This window comes from Aquarana catesbeiana, linkage group LG13 (genome assembly GCF_042186555.1).
Source record: "Aquarana catesbeiana isolate 2022-GZ linkage group LG13, ASM4218655v1, whole genome shotgun sequence".
NCBI lineage: Eukaryota > Metazoa > Chordata > Amphibia > Anura > Ranidae > Aquarana > Aquarana catesbeiana.
This window is the reverse complement of record NC_133336.1, coordinates 11,761,526-11,780,459: the sequence shown is the minus strand read 5'-3', so window position 1 is coordinate 11,780,459 and position 18,934 is coordinate 11,761,526. Positions and strand designations below refer to the sequence as shown.

Here is an 18,934-nt window from a genome sequence, read left to right as displayed (position 1 = left end):
GAAGATATGTGTATCTGCTTTTCCTCTATCGTGTCTGACGGACGCGACTAAAGGAGAGCCAATCGGCTGCTCTCCTGACAGGGGGAGGGGTCTGCGGTGATTATCAGTACAGCCCCCTCCAGGGATGCCCACCAATGCCCAATAGGGATGTCACTCAGTGCCCATCAGTGATGCCTGTCAGTGCCCGTCTGTGTTTCATATCAGTGCCCGCCAGCAGTGCCACCTATCAGTGCCCGCCAGTGAAGGAGAAAACTTATTTACAGTTTTGTAACAGAAACAAACTTTTTTTTTTTTAATTTATTTATTTAGTTTCAAAATTTTTTTTTTTTTGTTTTTTTTATTTTTGTTTATAGCGCAACAAATAAAAACCTCAGAGGTGATCAAATACCACCAAAAGAAATCTCTATTTGTGGGGAAAAAATTCATAAAAATTTAATTTTGGGTACAGTGTAGCATGACCGCGCAATTGTCATTCAAAGTCTGAGAGCGCTGAAAGCTGAATATTGTCCTGGGCGGGGGAGGGGGGGTGACAGTGCCCGGTAGGCGAACGGTTATTCACAGCAGAAGCTGATCTGCGGGTGGTGAGCGCTCGATGTCCCGCCAATTGTCGATCAGAGACTCAGAATGGAGCTGTGCCCTATGTAAGCAAAACAGATCTCCGTTCTGACCGACGGGGAAGAAATGGACTCTGTATGAATAAAATCCGTGTCTTCCCCTAGTAAAAGCAGCACACACAGTACACAAAAACACTGGCTAGGCAGAGCTGCACAATTCTGGCTAAAATGAGAATTCTGATTTTTTTTTTTTTTTTTTGCTTGAAATAAAGATCACGATTCTCACGGCGTCACATCATTTTTCACATTGTACAAAAAATTGGCCCAACTTTACCGTTTTTTTTAAGTTTTATTTTTTAAATTTATTAAAGTGTATATTTCCCCCCCAAAAAAATAGCGTTTTGAAAGAGCGCTGCGCAAATACCGTGTGACATAAAATATTGCAACAACCACCATTTTATTCTCTAGGGCAGGGGGGTCTCAAACTGGCGGCCCTCCAGTTGTTGCGAAACTACAATTCCCATGAGGCATTGCAAGGCTGACAGTTACAAGCATGACTCCCACAGGCAGAGGCATGATGGGACTTGTAGTTTCGCAACAGCTGGAGGGCCGCCAGTTTGAGACCCCCCTGCTCTAGGGACTCTGCTAAAAATATATATATATGCAACAAATGTCAGAAAAAGGTTTATTTAAGTGGTTAAACTGCCCTCATTTACTGACCTGAAGTTCATCCCTTTGATCTAAAAGAATTAAATGTTACAATGTTTATTGTTATCTCAACCTAAGCAATGTTGTGATAAACTTGGCCGGCTAAACTGTATATGGGATGTACGATATTCTACACAGCACAGGGAACATACTGTATATGGGATGTACGGGGGATGTACGGGGTTGTATCTCCTTTTCCTTGTTCTTCACACATCGGACATTTGTATCTCCTTGTTCTTCACACATCATACGTTTTGTATCTCATTGTTCTTCACACATCGGACGTTTGTATCTCCTTGTTCTTCACACATCGGACGTTTGTATCTCCTTGTTCTTCACACATCGGACGTTTGTATCTCCTTGTTCTTCACACATCGGACGTTTGTATCTCCTTGTTCTTCACACATCGGACGTTTGTATCTCCTTGTTCTTCACACATCATACGTTTGTATCTCCTTGTTCTTCACACATCGGACGTTTGTATCTCCTTGTTCTTCACACATCGGACGTTTGTATCTCCTTGTTCTTCGCACATCGGACGTTTGTATCTCCTTGTTCTTTGCACATCGGACGTTTGTATCTCCTTGTTCTTTGCACATCGGACGTTTGTATCTCCTTGTTCTTTGCACATCAGACGTTTGTATCTCCTTGTTCTTCACACATCGGACGTTTGTATCTCCTTGTTCTTTGCACATCGGACGTTTGTATCTCCTTGTTCTTCACACATCGGACGTTTGTATCTCCTTGTTCTTTGCACATCAGACGTTTGTATCCTCTTGTTCTTCACACATCGGACCTTTGTATCTCCTTGTTCTTCACACATCGGACCTTTGTATCTCCTTGTTCTTCACACATCGGACGTTTGTATCTCCTTGTTCTTCGCACATCATACGTTTGTATCTCCTTGTTCTTCGCACATCATACGTTTGTATCCTCTTGTTCTTCACACATCGGACCTTTGTATCTCCTTGTTCTTCACACATCGGACCTTTGTATCTCCTTGTTCTTCACACATCGGACGTTTGTATCTCATTGTTCTTCACACATCTGACGTTTGTATCTCCTTGTTCTTCACACATCGGACGTTTGTATCTCCTTGTTCTTCACACATCTGACGTTTGTATCTCCTTGTTCTTCACACATCTGACATTTGTATCTCCTTGTTCTTCACACATCGGACCTTTGTATCTCCTTGTTCTTCGCACATCATACGTTTGTATCCTCTTGTTCTTCACACATCGGACCTTTGTATCTCCTTGTTCTTCACACATCGGACGTTTGTATCTCATTGTTCTTCACACATCTGACGTTTGTATCTCCTTGTTCTTCACACATCGGACGTTTGTATCTCATTGTTCTTTGCACATCTGATGTTTGTATCTCCTTGTTCTTCACACATCTGACATTTGTATCTCCTTGTTCTTCACACATCTGACATTTGTATCTCCTTGTTCTTCACACATCAGACGTTTGTATCCTCTTGTTCCTCACACATCGGATGTTTGTATCTCATTGTTCTTTGCACTGCAGAAAGAAAAAAAAATGCCGATAATTGCGCAGTAGCGGCGGCCGCACCGCCGGGTGCCGCCCATTGCGGAGAGTCCTCCTAATCAGGGTCCCGTCCTCCCTCCTCCACCTCTTCCCCTCCCATTACAGAGCGGCGATCTCCCTGTGTCAGGGAGCTGAATTGCCAGTGCCGCAGTAACAATGTTCCGCCTCCTGTGATAGACGGCACTAGGGCTGCAACTAACGATTATTTTCATAATCGATTAGTTGGCCGATTATTGTTTCGATTAATCGGTTGATAAGCTGATAAAAAAAGTGTTGTGTATAATTTAGTTAATATGTAAAGTTTAAAAAAAAAAGGCAATTTATTCTTAAATATCTCTATGCAGTGGTAAATATGAATAACTATATGGTTAGGGAGCAAAATATCTAATCCACTCTGAGAATAACAGACAGAAGAGATATACTGCATATAATATTAGAGAAGAGATATACTATATATGCTATTAGAGGATATATACTATTAAAAGGGTGAATCTGGTAAATATCATCAGACTCGGATCAAATTTTTTTTTTTTTTTTAATTTAAAAAACAATGTCTTCTTTAAAAAAAAAAAAAAAAAAAAAATGGCATTTTAAGAACTCCCTTTAAATTTTTCTAATCGTTAGTGGGGTAAAATTGACATTCATTTTCAACCACGGTGACAATTTGGAAATAATAGAAAACTTCTTGGTCAAAGGAATTTTCATATGGTGTATGTGGTTTTCGTTCATTTTTAAAAACACAATGTTAAAAACAAGTGAAAATTTCAAACATTCTTTCATTCAGCGAATGTACAAAGATTTTTCGTCTGAATATTCTCGTCTGAAAATTGATCCGTGTGGCCAGCATAAGGCTCGGTACACACCTATGCAGTTTGCTTTTGATGTGTTTCTGCAGTGCTTTTTGCTGTGCGTTTTGATTTTTGTGCACGTGATTTTGCTGCGATTTGCATTTTTGCATCTTTTTGGCCAATTTGTTGTTGGGCAGATTAAAAAACACAAATTGCTGCAAAAACGCATTACCTGCTTTTCTGCAGCTTCTCCATGGAAGTCTATTGAACCAAAAAAGCACCGTTTTGCGTTAAAAAAAAAAAAAGTCCATGACCCTTGCCAAATACGCAGCGGCTGAAAAAAGCATTGATGTGAACATGTCCCATAGGAAACCATGTAAATGAACTGTAGTGCATTTCTGCAAAAAGCACCAAAAAACACAGATGTGAACAAGGTGTAAGATGTTTAGTAACATAATGGGGTTAAAATTAGCCCTTTTTAGTACAAAAAAAGCAAATAATCACTACTGTAAGGGGTTCATTTTTTTTACTGTAGAACTGTGAAAGTAACATTTACAGTAGTGATTTGCTCTTTTTGTACTATAAAAGGCTCAATTTAATTTTTTTTAACCCCATTATGTTACTGGCCGATTAATCGATTATGAAAATAGTAATCGATTATTTTCATAATCGATTAGTTGCCGATTAATCGATTAGTTGTTTCAGCCCTAGACGGCACACTGATCCACTGGTGGGACATTGAATCAGTGTGATGTGATCACGGGAGGCGGGGCATTGTTACTGCGGCCCGGGCAATTAAAATCCCATGGAGATCACTGCTCTGATCCAGGCACAGGCAGGCTGCTGCATCTGATGGGCACAAGCACTGGTGAGGCTGCATGACGCGCATCGGCAGGCTGCTGCATGTGATGGGCTCAGGCACTGGTGAGGCTGCATGATGGGCACAGGCAGGCTGCTGTATCTGACTGGTAGGATCCATCTGGCAGTCGCTGGTCAAGCTGCATTTGACAGACACTGGTAAGGCTGCATTGATCTCCTGTATCATGTCTGCAGTCTCTGAACGTCTCCTGTATTATGTCTGTTAGAGGTGCACCTAATGGAAATTTTGCAAATACTATTATAAGTGTGTTTAAGTAAGAGATTGCAGACATGATACAAGAGATGGTTAGAGGGCTGGGGACATGATACAAGAGATGGTTAGAGGGCTGGGGACATGATACAAGAGATGGTTAGAGGGCTGGGGACATGATACAAGAGATGGTCAGAGGGCCAGGGACATGATACAAGAGATGGTCAGAGGGCCAGGGACATGATACAAGAGATGGTTAGAGGGCTGGGGACATGATACAAGAGATGATCAGAGGGCCAGGGACATGATACAAGAGATGGTCAGAGGGACAGGGACATGATACAAGAGATGGATAGAGGGCTGGGGACATGATACAAGAGATGGTTAGAGGCCAGGGACATGATACAAGAGATGGTTAGAGGCCGGGGACATGATACATGAGATGGTTAGAGGCCAGGGACATGATACAAGAGATGGTTAGAGGCCGGGGACATGATACAAGAGATGGTTAGAGGCCGGGGGCATGATACAAGAGATGGTTAGAGGCCGGGGGCATGATACAAGAGATGGTTAGAGGGCTGGGGACATGATAGAAGAGATGGTTAGAGGGCTGGGGATGTGATACAAGAGATGGTCAGAGGGCCGGGGACCTGATACAAGAGATGGTTAGAGGGCCGGGGACATGATAAAAGAGATGGTTAGAGGCCGGGGACGTGATACAAGAGATGGTTAGAGGCCGGGGACATGATACAAGAGATGGTTAGAGGCCGGGGACATGATACAAGAGATGGTTAGAGACTGCAGACTGCATTTTTCTTGCACTAAAGTTGCCAGTAATGCCCAACAATAAATTCATATTAATTTAAATTGATATTAAAAAGTCGAATATAATACAAATCTATATTAAAAATATAATTTTTTTTTTTAAATTGTCATTTTCGGTATTGGTTTTTCGGTTTTTGGCCTAGTGCATCCTTAATTTTCGGTTTCGGCACCAAAGTTTCCTTTCGGTGCACCCCTACTTTGTATCCCATTGTTCTTTGCGCTTCGTACCTTGTATCCCATTGTTCTTTGCGCTTCGTACCTTGTATCCCATTGTACTTTGCGCTTCGTACCTTGTATCCCATTGTTCTTTGCACTTCGTACCTTGTATCCCATTGTTCTTTGCACTTCGTACCTTGTATCCCATTGTTCTTTGCGCTTCGTACCTTGTATCCCATTGTTCTTTGCGCTTCGTACCTTGTATCCCATTGTTCTTTGCGCTTCGTACCTTGTATCCCATTGTTCTTTGCACTTCGTACCTTGTATCCCATTGTTCTTTGCGCTTCGTACCTTGTATCCCATTGTTCTTTGCACTTCGTACCTTGTATCCCATTGTTCTTTGCACTTCGTACCTTGTATCCCATTGTTCTTTGCACTTCGTACCTTGTATCCCATTGTTCTTTGCGCTTCGTACCTTGTATCCCATTGTTCTTTGGTATAGTTTTATTCAGAAAAGTAACCGCTTGATGTTGTCTTGCTAGGAAGAACTGACACTGGCCCTATGAGGAGTTACAGTGAGAATTACCAAATGACAAAAGACATCGTTGTAAAAGCTTCAGGGAATAATACTGGGAAAGGCTTCAGGGAGAACCAGCATTGAGAATCTTACTGGAAAATGAATGTTATGAGAATTGTGGAAAAGCCGCACATAAAATCTCTCTCTGTCCTAGATCTTGAGACAAGTTCTGTTCCTCTGGACTCCATCCCTCCAAACGCACACACTCCGCTGAAAGAACTAAGGGAACGATGGCGGCCGAGTCTATCCATTCGGGGACCCTCTAGAATAATTGCCAACACGAGCGCTCTCAGCACAACGCTTCAATCAACGTTGATTCCGGGCAGCGCGGGTCCACCAGACTTCTCGGATATTAGCGCCGTTTCCTCCAGATTGGAGAGGCAAAGTACAGAACCGGATGCAGCCAGGGAGGCCATGCCGCGTCAGAAGACCAGGAAGAGCCCCCTTAAACCTTGGAACCCCAATGGCTTTATGGGTGTTTTTTTTAAAAACCAAGAAAAAGGTGAGATGATCTGTTATGGGACCCTACCAGGTGTCTCTTTAGAGGGGATATCAACCCCAAAGTGTTCCTTTATCATGTCTGTAGGTCATAGACCCCCCAAAACATTCATTGTCAGGGATTCCACATGTCATTTATTTTTTATGTTATTGTTAACGCTTTCCACAACTTTACAGGTGCGTCTCATAAAATTAGAATATCCTCAAAAAAGTTACTGTATTTATCGGCGTATAACACACACTTTTTTCCCCCCTGAAAATCGGGTGCAAATCGTGTGTGTGTGTGTGTGTGTGTGTGTGTGTTTTTATATGCCAATATTTGCACTGGAATGCCTCGGAGGGGAAGGGGACGAGCGCCGCCACATTACACAGAGCGAGGATCTCCTGTTTACTCAGCGGCCTCTGTTATATGAAGTCCCGCCTCCTGGACTGGCTCCTATGATAGACGTCACATGTCCCGGCATTGGACCATTGTTCTGTCTATCATAAGAGCCGGTCCAGGAGGCGGGGCTTTGTATTACAGAGGCCGCCGCCGAGTAAACAGGAGATCCCCGCTCTGTGTAATATGACATGGGGCTGCAATGGTGAGACTGCATTGATGGGCACTGATGAGGCTGCATTGATGGGCAATGATGAGGCTGCAATGGTGATACTACAGATGGGCACTGATCAAGCGGCACTGGTGAGGCTGCGTTGATGGGCACTGGTGAGGCTGCGTTGGTGGGTACTGGTGAGGCTGCAGATGGGCACTGATCAGGCTTCATTGATGGGCAATGATGAGGCTGCAATGGTGATACTGCAGATGGGCACTGATCAAGCTGCACTGGTGAGGCTGCGTTGATGGGCACTGGTGAGGCTGCGTTGATGGGCACTGGTAAGGCTGCATTGATGGGCACTGGTAAGGCTGCGTTGGTGGGCACTGGTGAGGCTGCAGATGGGCACTGATCAGGCTTCATTGATGGGCAATGATGAGGCTGCGATGGTGATACTGCAGATGGGCACTGGTGAGGCTGCAGATGGGCACTGATCAAGATGCACTGGTAAGGCTGCATTGATGGGCACTGGTGAGGCTGCAGATGGGCACTGATCAGGCTTCATTGATGGGCAATGATGAGGCTGCAATGGTGAGGCTGCAGATGGGCACTGATCAAGCTGCGCTGGTAAGGCTTCATTGATGGGCACTGGTGAGGCTGCATTGATGGGCACTGGTGAGGCTGCGTTGATGGGCACTGACCCTTATTTTGCTTTGAAGATTTAAAATTTAAGCTTTTTTCCTGAAAATTCCCTCTTAAAATTAAGAAGCGTGTTATACGCTGATAAATACGGTAATTCAATTCAAAAAGTGAAAAAAGGTGATTATGGCTTACAGCGAGTGACAACCCAAAACTAGAAAATAAGACCAATAAAAAAACATTTTTAATGCAGAAATGTTGTCTTAGTGAGAAGTCTGTCCATGTACAGTATAGTGTGCACTCAATACTTGGTCGGGGCTCCTTTTGCATGAGGGGGGAGGGTTTGAGAAATGGTGTCCAAGCAGGACCAGCTTCCTTTTCGGAAGTTCTGCTTTAATAATATCTCAGGCCAGCCATACACAGTTATGCCCTGTACACATGACCCGCTTTGCCGTTGGAATAAACTCTGAAGGTTTTTCTGACGGAATTCCGCTCAAGCTGTCTTGCATACACACGGTCACACCAAATTCCGACCGTCCAGAACGCGGTGACGAACAACACGTACGACGGGACTAGAAAGACTGAGCGCTTCCGTCTCGTACTTGCTTCAGAGCATGCGTCGTTTTTGGTGCGTTGGAACAGCATACAGACGAGCGTTTTTTCCGATAGTAATTTGTTTCCGTCGGAAAAATATAGAACATGTTCTCTAAGTCTGTCTGAATTTTCAACGGAAAAAGTCTGATGGGGCATACACACGATCGGAAAATACGATGAGAAGCTCCCGTCGGACTCTTCCTGTCGGAAATTCTGCTCGTGTGTACACGGCATTAGAATCTTGGCTGGTTCACCAGGAACTGGCCGAGATTCAGACTGTTAATGGACAGGCTGAATGTACCAAGTCGGTCAACTTGGGTACAACCAGACTGCCGGATTCTCTTGTGATTATTGCTAGCAGCTGCTATAGCCGCTAGTGATAATCACTGTCTTCTCCCAGCGGGGATGGCTTCCCCTGCCCCATCCCCTCCGCCGGGAGTAGACAGTAGCTCGGTAGGAGGGATTCCCCTGTCAGCACATGGGGGGAATTGTGCAAATGTCTTTCCTGCAACCTGCGGTTGCAAGAAAGAAATTTTCACCGTGTATGGCCGGCCTTATTGGGCCTACTCACATCAACAGTTTTGGTAGAATACAGCTTCTGTGGTTTGATGAGACCAAGATAAACTTATTTGGTTCAGATGGTGACAAGCGTGTGTGGTGGTAACCAGGTGAGGAGTATAAAGACAAGTGTGTCTTGCCTACAGTCAAGCATGGTGGTGGGAGTGTCATGGTCTGGGGCTGCATGAGTGCTGCCGGCACTGGGGGGCTACAGATCATTTAGGGAACCATGAATGCCAACATGTACTGTGACATACTGAAGCAGAGCATGATCCCCTCCCTTCAGAGACTGGGCCGCAGGGCAGTATTTCAATATGATGACCCCAAACACACCTCCAAGACCACCACTGCCTTGCTAAAGAAGCTGAGGGTAAAGGTGATGAACTGGCCAAGCATGTCTCCAGACCTAAACCCTATTGATCATCTGTGGGACATCCTCAAACGGAAGGTGGAGGAGCGCAAGGTCTCCAACATCCACCAGCTCCGTGATGTCGTCATGGAGGAGGGGAAGAGGACTCCAGTGAAAACCTGTGAAGCTCTGGTGACCTCCATGCCCAAGAGGGTTAAGGCAGTGCTGGAAAATAATGGTGGCCACACATAATATTGACACTTTGGGCCCAATTTGGACATTTTTACTTAGGGGTGTACTTACTTTTGTTGCCAGGAGTTTAGACATTAATGGCTGTGTGTTGAGTTATTTTGAGGGGACAGCAAATTTACACTGTTATACAAGCTGTACACTCACTACTTTACATTAAACTTGTTCATTTATAACCACAACAATATGGGGTCATCCACAGGTGTACCTATTTCAAAACTTCTTAATTTCAAGCCACTGCCAAGCAGCGCCATCTCTAATGCCCCCCATGGAGCGAGTGAACAAGGAACCAGTAAGTGATTTATGAAGGTGAAGACCTTCCAACACAGAGCGCTTCTGTGTGCTGATCATCATTCCTCCCCATAATCCTTTGCTTCTGTGTGTTTGCACGGACGCTTCCTTCCCTTCGCATGCCTATTGGTGGATTGTACCCTCCATTTACCTAGCACACTCAATGCTTGACATGGACCTGTCCTTCTATAATGCCGTTTGATATCACCACCTTTCTTGCACCCTAACGGTTTGTTTTTCTGCTTCATCTGCATGCTCTGTAGTGATCACAGTCATTAATCTGCATGAACTTGCTTGAGTGATGATGTTATGTATGATGTGGTAGCTGCAGGCGTTTTAACCACTTGCTTACCGGGCACTTAAACCCCCTTCCTGCCCAGGCCAATTTTCAGTTTTCAGCCCTCTCACTCTTTGAATGACGATTGCACCGTCATACAACACTGTACACATATGACATTTTTATAATTTTTTTTTCACACAAATGGAGCTTTCTTTTGGTGGTATTTAATCACAGCTGGGTTTTTATTTTTTGCTAAACAAAAAAAGAGGGAAAATTTTGAAAAAAAAAAAAAAAATCACGTTTCATAGTTTGTTATAAAATTTTGCAAACAGGTAATTTTTCTCCTTCAGTGATATGCGCTGATGAGGCGGCCCTGGTGGGGACAGATAAGGCGGCCCTGGTGGGGACAGATAAGGCGGCCCTGGTGGGCCCTGATGATTACGTAGAGGGTTCTTTACTGTAAGAGCGGCAAGGATGTGGAATTCCCTTCCACAGGCGGTGGTCTCAGCGGGGAGCATTGATAGCTTCAAGAAACTATTAGATAATCACCTGAATGACCGCAACATACAGGGATATGTAATGTAATGTAATACTGACACATAATCACACACATAGGTTGGACTTGATGGACTTGTGTCTTTTTTCAACCTCACCTACTATGTAACTGTGATGGGGGACAGATAAGGCGGCCCTGATGGGAGACAGAAAAGGCGGCACTGATGGGGGGCACTGTTGATGAGGCCCTGATGGGGGACAGAAAAGGCGGCACTGATGGGGGGGCACTGTTGATGAGGCACTGAGGGCAGTGATGGGTGGCACTGTTGTGCACTGGTGGGTGGGCATTGATCACTGGGCAGCAGTGATCAGGGACCGATGTCCCTCTGACAGCCGCTGGTGATCGGCTTTTTTTTTCTCCTCACGCTGTCAGCGCAAGGAGAAAAAATAGCCGATTACCGGCTCTGTTTACATCACATGATCAGCTGTCATTGGCTGACAGCTGATCACGTGGTAAGGGGGTCGGGATCAACCCCTTACTCCGATCTGTGATCAGCCGAGTCTCATAGACTCGCTGATCGACGCGCATGCCCTGGAGGGGGCGCGCAGGCCGCTCGGGCACAGGAGAACATCAGTTGATGTCCTCCCAGCAAAGTAGGTCTGCGCTGTAGCCATCATTTGGCTATAGCGCGGATCAGAACAAGTTAAAGCACAATTTGGCAGTAAATTTATTGCTGTAATGGAGCGGTGGGGATGTAGGGGAGAAGTGCAGGGGGTGGACAAATGCCAGGAGCCAATATGTGTGTGTGAAATGCAAATAGATGGCAGGTTTCCCTTGCCACGTTCTAGTGTGAACCTAGCTTAAAAGATGATGATGTTGCATGGAGTAAATTGATGCTAAGCATGTTAAAGCGATTAGGCCTTTTTCTAACATTTGTTGCTTACAAGTTAAAATCAGTATTTTTTGCTAGAAAATTGCTTAGAACCCCCAAATATATATATATATATATTCTCTCTCTCTCTCTCTCTCTCTCTCTCTCTCTCTCTATCTATCTATCTATCTATCTATATATATATATATATATATATATATATATATATATATATATATATACTATATTATATTAAAAAAATATGTATGTTTAATACACATTTAAAGTTAGCCCAATTTTTTTGCATGTGCACATGCAAGGGCACCTGCGGTACCTATAATTTTCCATAGGTGACACTTTAAAAGCCAGATTATCAATTTAGAGTTGACCCTAGAATTAGTTCTATTACTCTGACATTTGCAGTGACGCTTCATGTGTGGAGCAAATCGCTGCTTACATACATGTATATGGAGAGCTACTCCTTCTCCTACTTCTCCTTCTACTTCCACTACTTCTACTACTTCTCCTTCTCCTCCTTTTTCTCCTCCTCCTTCTTCTACTTCTCCTTCTACTTCTCCTCCTTCTTCTACTTCTCCTCCTCCTTCTACTTCTCCCCCTTCTACTTCTCCTTCTACTTCTCCTCCTTCTTCTACTTCTCCTCCTTCTTCTACTTCTCCTCCTTCTCCTACTTCTCCTCCTCCTTCTTCTACTTCTCCTCCTCCTTCTTCTACTTCTCCTCCTCCTTCTTCTACTTCTCCTCCTCCTTCTTCTACTTCTCCTTCTCCTTCTACTTCTCCTCCTTCTTCTACTTCTCCTCCTTCTTCTACTTCTTCTTCTTCTACTTCTCCTCCTTCTTCTTCTACTTCTTCTACTTCTCCTCCTTCTACTTCTCCTCCTTCTACTTCTCCCCCTTCTACTTCTCCCCCTTCTAATTCTCCTCTTTCTACTTCTACTTCTCCTCCTCCTTCTCCTCCTCCTCCTCCTTCTTCTCCTCCTCCTCCTCCTCCTCCTCCTCCTCCTTCTTCTCCTCCTCCTTCTTCTCCTCCTCCTCCTTCTTCTCCTCCTCCTCCTTCTTCTCCTCCTCCTCCTTCTTCTCCTCCTCCTCCTCCTTCTTCTCCTCCTCCTCCTTCTACTTCTTCTCCTCCTCCTTCTACTTCTTCTCCTTCTTCTTCTACTTCTTCTACCTCTCCTCCTTCTCCTTTTTCTACCTCTCCTCCTTCTCCCCCTTCTACTTCTCCCCCTTCTACTTCTCCCCCTTCTACTGCTCCCCCTTCTACTTCTCCCCCTTCTACTTCTCCCCCTTCTAATTCTCCTCTTTCTACTTCTACTTCTCCTCCTCCTTCTTCTCCTTCTCCTCCTCCTCCTTCTTCTCCTCCTCCTTCTTCTCCTCCTCCTTCTTCTCCTCCTCCTCCTTCTTCTTCTCCTCCTCCTCCTCCTTCTTCTCCTTCTTCTTCTACTTCTTCTACCTCTCCTCCTTCTCCTTTTTCTACCTCTCCTCCTTCTCCCCCTTCTACTTCTCCCCCTTCTACTTCTCCCCCTTCTACTTCTTCTACTTCTCCTCCTTCTCCTTCTACTCCTCCTTCTCCTTCTACTCCTTCTACTCCTCCTCCTTCTACTCCTCCTTCTCCTTCTACTTCTCCTTCTCCTTCTACTTCTCCTTCTCCTTCTACTCCTACTTCTCATTCTACTCCTACTTCTCCTTCTACTCCTCCTTCTCCTTCTACTCCTCCTTCTCCTTCTACTCCTCCTTCTCCTTCTACTCCCCCTTCTCCTTCTACTCCCCCTTCTCCTTCTACTCCCCCTTCTCCTTCTACTCCCCCTTCTCCTTCTACTCCCCCTTCTCCTTCTACTCCTACTTCTCCTTCTACTCCTACTTCTCATTCTACTCCTACTTCTCATTCTACTCCTACTTCTCATTCTACTCCTACTTCTCATTCTACTCCTACTTCTCATTCTACTCCTACTTCTCATTCTACTCCTTCTCCTCCTTCTACTTCTCCTCCTTCTACATCTACTTCTCCTCCTACAGAGGTGTTCCCTTCTCTGCACTGTAAAAATTATCACTTTTTTTACATGATGGCCGTTTCCTGGTTAAAAAAAAAGCAGCTGAACCTCTTGAATGCCAGGGTGGCTTCTAAAGTGATTTAAAAGAGAACTCTTACAAAAGCTCTATTTGTGTGAAGAAAATTATAAATGTCATATGAGTACAGTGTTGCATGACCGGGCAATTGTCCTTCAAAGTGCGACATCGCTGAACGCTGAATAATGGCGAGGGCAGGAAGGGGGTGAAAGTGCCCGGTACTGAAGTGGTTAAACTGCATTCAATTTTATGACTTCCTGTCCTAAAACGCGTTTTACTGGAAACGTGATTAATATTTGGATTCTTAGTGTTTCCTCCTAGTACCTTCAAACTGTGGTTTCAATGCTCCTAGGTGGTTTAAAGATGATCGAACGATTGTGTACACACCTCTGCTCTGCCCGCTTGATAGCAGTTTAGCAGACTTACCAACTGGCAGGTTTACTTTAGGATTATAATTTCTTTTTTTTTTTTTTTTTCTTCTGTGTTTTTTAGCTCTAGGTCGGAAGCACATGCAGAATTTACAGGACAAGTTGTCTGCTGTTGATGACTCCTTGAGGCGCACCAGTAGTCTGAGTGTTTTTAAGGATGGTATTGGTCATGTAGGGGAGGAAATACCCCAAGAGATCCAAAGAATTTCTAAAGCCACCAGTCCAAAGTTGGCCAAGCAGAGGGTTCCTGGAGCAGACCAGGCAAGGGAAACGTCAGTACCTCAGCCTGAAAAAAGGAGAACCAGCCGTGATCCTCTTGATGATCTCTATGAACTTGCGCTTACTTCACCGAAAATACGCATCCCCCGAAAAAAGGGAGCTCCTGAAGTAACCTTGAAGAAAGATGACCGCCCGAAGAAAGATGACCGCCCGAAGGAGGATAACCGCCCAAAGAAGGATGACCACCCGAAGAAGGATGACCGCCCGAAGCAGGATAACCACTCGAAACAACCGGTATGGACTCTCTAGTTTATAATTACTGCTGTGCTACTTTACTTTTGGTGCATCTTCTAATATGTAGAATTGTGTTCGCCCTGTATGTTGCTACATTTCCATTTAACCTCTTCGCGCCCGCGCTATAGCCGAAAGACGGCTCCAGCATGGGCCTATTTTGCCAGGAGGGTCTCCATGTATGTCCTCCCATGCATGGTGCTGCCTGCGCCCGAGCTGATTACCGGCTTGTGTAAATGAGACTTTGGTCCCTCACACTCATCACATTGCTAAGCAGTGCCCCACCTATCATTGTAGCCTCATCAGTGCCCACCAGAAACAGAGAACGTTTGGTCGGCGGGTCTTTGTAGAGACCAATCACTATATAGAGTAAACATGTGGTATATAAAACACAGTATTGCTTTTATGGGTTCCAACAAAAAGGGGGGAGTTTTTTGGGGACTTTGAATGAGAGACGTATACCAAAGAGCAGTCTTGGCAAAGAACATTGTGAAATCATGTAGGGATTCTGTTGTGGAACGGCAGCTTACTGTATATTTTTGTGCCACATCCAGTAATAAGCTAAACAATAAAACAATGGACCCCCTAATGGTGGACTTTTAAGGCACTTGAAGGAAATATTACAAAATATTAATACCAATGTAATTTATTAACTTTCAACATTAAAAACAATAATAGTATAACAAATACCGTACGGAATGCATAACAGATATTTTTACATGTATGTACACAGTTTCAGTAGTGCTCTTGCACCCGACGCGTTTCGGTGTAAATATACCTCCTTCCTCAGGGGTAAGTGTAAGTTAGAGACATTTTTATTCTAAAAAAGGGTATATAAGAAAAACTAGAAATATGTCAACATTCAAACATATATATGGATATAGCGATATGGTTTAATCTCCATGTATTTTTACACTTACATTATTGTAGTGTGTTGCTGACTTAGCATTCCATATGATTGCATAACACAAAAAATGGCATACACAGAATCGCATAAACGCAGGGCATGCTAAAAACCACATATAAATATTGACGCCATGGTACTTGGCATATCATCATGGGGTAAAGACAAGTCCTGCACAACATGGGCCACTGGAAGGGATGGACGGTGTTTGAAAATCTAGAGTAAAACAATATAGAGACATAAAATCATCTGTATGGACATCATGCATCTATGTAAGCCCGACGTGTTTCGTTGGGTTATACCATCTCTTCAGGGGCGAATTCAATGGTGATCTATAAAGAAACATAACCGTATGGTATAATATTGTAGCTGAATAATAGGAATAAGTAATGGGTGTAAGGGACAGGATGGACATCCCCATAAATACTCACGTCATCTGCATAGATGTGAACAGAGGACCAAAGCTGTTAGAAAGGTCTGGCATGGGAGCGGAGGTAGAGACACGTGGACAAGCCGGGAGCACTGTGGATTCCCCAAGGTCAATGTGCAAATGTAGGCAACGGTGAGCCAACACTTCTGTGGATTGAGATCAGTAGTAGATATTAAATGTATAATGGGCAACTTCACCATCTGAGAAGATAAAGAGCCTCATCCACAAATACCACAAAAGACTTCAAACTCTCATTGATGTTAAAGGGGGGCAATACATTAAAGTGGTGTTCTGGCCGAAATTATACTTTTTAAATAAAAATACCCCTATAATACACAAGCTTAATGTATACTAGTAAAGTTAGTCTGTAAACTAAGGTCTGTTTTGTTAGTTTATAGCAGTAGTTTGTTATTTTATAAACTTACAGCAGGCCGTGGGCATCTGAAGCCAGACTGTATTTCTTCCTGGATCTCATCCTTGCAGATCTCGCACATGCTCAGTGCAGCACAAGCAGTGTAATAGGTTTCAGGTCAGGTTTCCATAGCAACGGCAGTGTCAGAGGAAGTTGCCGCCCCTTCCCAGAAGGCATTGCAAACAGGAAATGATGCGATGGGCCGCGGCCAGGGAGGAGGAAATGAAAAATGAATACAGCAGATATACAGGAGGTGCTGAGAAAAAAAATAAAAAACTATCCAATTCGTTTACAGTGCACAGTTTAGTGAGGGATGCTAAAGAGTTGTAAAAGCGGGTGGAACTCCACCTTAAGTATTAAGAACCGGGGTATGTAAACTTTTGGTCAGGGTAGTTTCTGTTGTCATTATGATTTAAAAAAAGGAGTAAACACAGTTCATTGATAATAAATGGCTTCAGTCAAAACACTAACCATGAGTGAGAGAAAAGTTTTTGTGTTTATCATTCATATTCTCTGAAAAACAACTGTTATATATATAAAATGCTTGGAGTAATTTTCTAGCAAAAATACACAGATTTTTACATATATGAGAGAAATGTCAGAATTGGGCCGGTAAGCAAGTGGTTAAAATGTAAATTTGTGCAAATGTCATCGATGGTGGAAAATTGTCTTCTTAGGGTTGTAGTTTATTCTGAAGTGATTTTCTGATCATTTTAGATCCTAATCTTAGAGGATTTTATGCTTAATTCAGATTTCCAAATTACAATCTAGCTATACACCAATTCAGCGTTTTACTATGAAATGTCCTTCTCTGGCTCACGGCTTTCCTTTTTTTTTTTTTTTTTCCCCCCAGGATAAGTTTGTACTGAGTGAGTGGTTTGTGAAAGGCATTGAGAACAAAGGCGTATGTGTAGAAGGAAAGCGAGTGTAAGTAATGTTTGTTTTTTCTGTTTCTGTATGGAATGTACAATCTTTGTCTCTTAGATTTGCCCCCTCCTCTCCCGGCAGTCTATTGGGACACGTCGCAGGTCCCAGGAGACTGCAGGACCTTTCAGAAGGCTTGTGTATGTGCAGAGGGCAAGCTGGCTGTAAAGCCCCAAGCAGTCGGCCGCCCAAGGTTATGATTTCGGCGCCGAGGACCAAAGAGCAGTGAAGAAACCGGGTCGAGTGAGCGCGGCGCGGGATCCCTAGACAGTGGAGTAGCTGTTTTGTAACCACTTCCCACCTGTATGATGTCCTCTGGGTAAAGTGGTTATACTGGGAGGAGCCCTGCACCTGCAGGCCCCCTCCCAGTATGAAAATTTTAAGCCGGCGATTCTCTTTTAGGCAGAAGTGCCCACTTGTGCGGGCGGCGGAAAGGGGATCCCATCCTCCTTCCAATGTTGCCACCGTCGCCTTTCCCGGGCTCTGCTGTCCAATCGCAGGGAGCGGTGCAACCAGCGGCACTACACAGAGAGAAGGGAACCAACGTTGTTCCTCTCTCTCGTTATTACCCTGGAAACCAGAAGCAATGAGGATTTAATCAGTGCATTATTCGGCACTGCATTATCACCAGTAAAGGCCAGAGAAGCGACTGATCTGTGTCTCGCAGTGCTGTGTTTTGGCCTAAGCCCAAAAAAGCCACCCCCCCCCCCCCCTGCATGGGGAAAAAAAGCACTCACACCTTCCTCCCTCCTGCACACAGGGCCACCATCAGGGGAGTAGAGCTGAATCCCGGAGCCCAGTGAGTGCCACAACAGGTTCCAGGACTGAGCTCCGGTAACTGGCCAGACAGGGGTGCGCCAGCGTGGGCACCCGGGACATCTGCCGCCTTTCCGTAGCAGCCGACACCGCTCTCCCCACTGACAGCCGCACACACTCCTCGGCTCCTCCTCCTTGGCTCCAATGTTCTAGTGTACACAACCAGGGGGAGGAGCCACAGAGGAGGGACACGACTTCAGTGCAAGGGCCACGCTGCTGATCTGAGGCCTGTGTATAGTTTACAATGGAGGGGGAAACAGTAACCGGGAAGGGGGGAGGGGCGGGGCAGATAACAGATGCACACGTGGAGTGAGGGGAGGAAGGTAAGGGAGATATGTGCTGGGGGTGCTTTGGGAGGGGAGAGGTTATGTGCTAGTGGAGGGGTCTGAGCACATGTCCTCTACCCATCCAAAGCACCCCCAGCACATATCCCCTCTCCCCCCCCAAATTAAAAGATGCCGCGTTCCTCTCTGTCTTACTCCTCCCTTTCTGTCCTCCTTACCAGCAGCGTCGGGCAGCACAAAACCTAAATACACCACTGGTGTCTCATTGGCTGCATTGGAGCCCAGAGGAGAGATTTGAGGTCTAATAGACCCCTAGATCTCCATAGAGAGGACCTATCGCGGCCAAAGCTTTCAAAGGGATGTTGTTCATCTCTTGTGAAAGCAATAAAGTTGATAAAGAAAAAAATGTTTAAAAGGTGTAAAAAAGAAATTATAATTTTGTAGAAAAAAAAATAATAAAAAAAAAAAATAGGACATCCCCCCCCCCCCCCCATGCATAAACGCAAAAGAAAACATATTCCAAGTTCCACACACCTGTAAATGGTGGTCGCCCCACATGT

At 44.6% G+C, this 18,934-nt stretch overlaps 1 protein-coding gene across 2 annotated transcripts in view; it reads left to right on the top strand.

The window, feature by feature from the left end:
• LOC141117035 (uncharacterized) overlaps positions 1-18,934 on the top strand; it is a 96,412-nt gene that overhangs the window by 765 nt on the left and 76,713 nt on the right. The window contains exons 2-5 of one of the 2 annotated variants that reach the window (XM_073609615.1): positions 6,383-6,730; positions 9,851-9,940; positions 14,159-14,607; positions 17,204-17,277. In XM_073609615.1, coding sequence (XP_073465716.1) covers positions 6,643-6,730; positions 9,851-9,940; positions 14,159-14,607; positions 17,204-17,277 — 701 coding nt within the window. In that variant the 5' untranslated portion in view covers positions 6,383-6,642. The remainder of the gene's footprint in view (positions 1-6,382; positions 6,731-9,850; positions 9,941-14,158; positions 14,608-17,203; positions 17,278-18,934) is intronic. The other variant, XM_073609616.1, reaches the window with a different exon arrangement.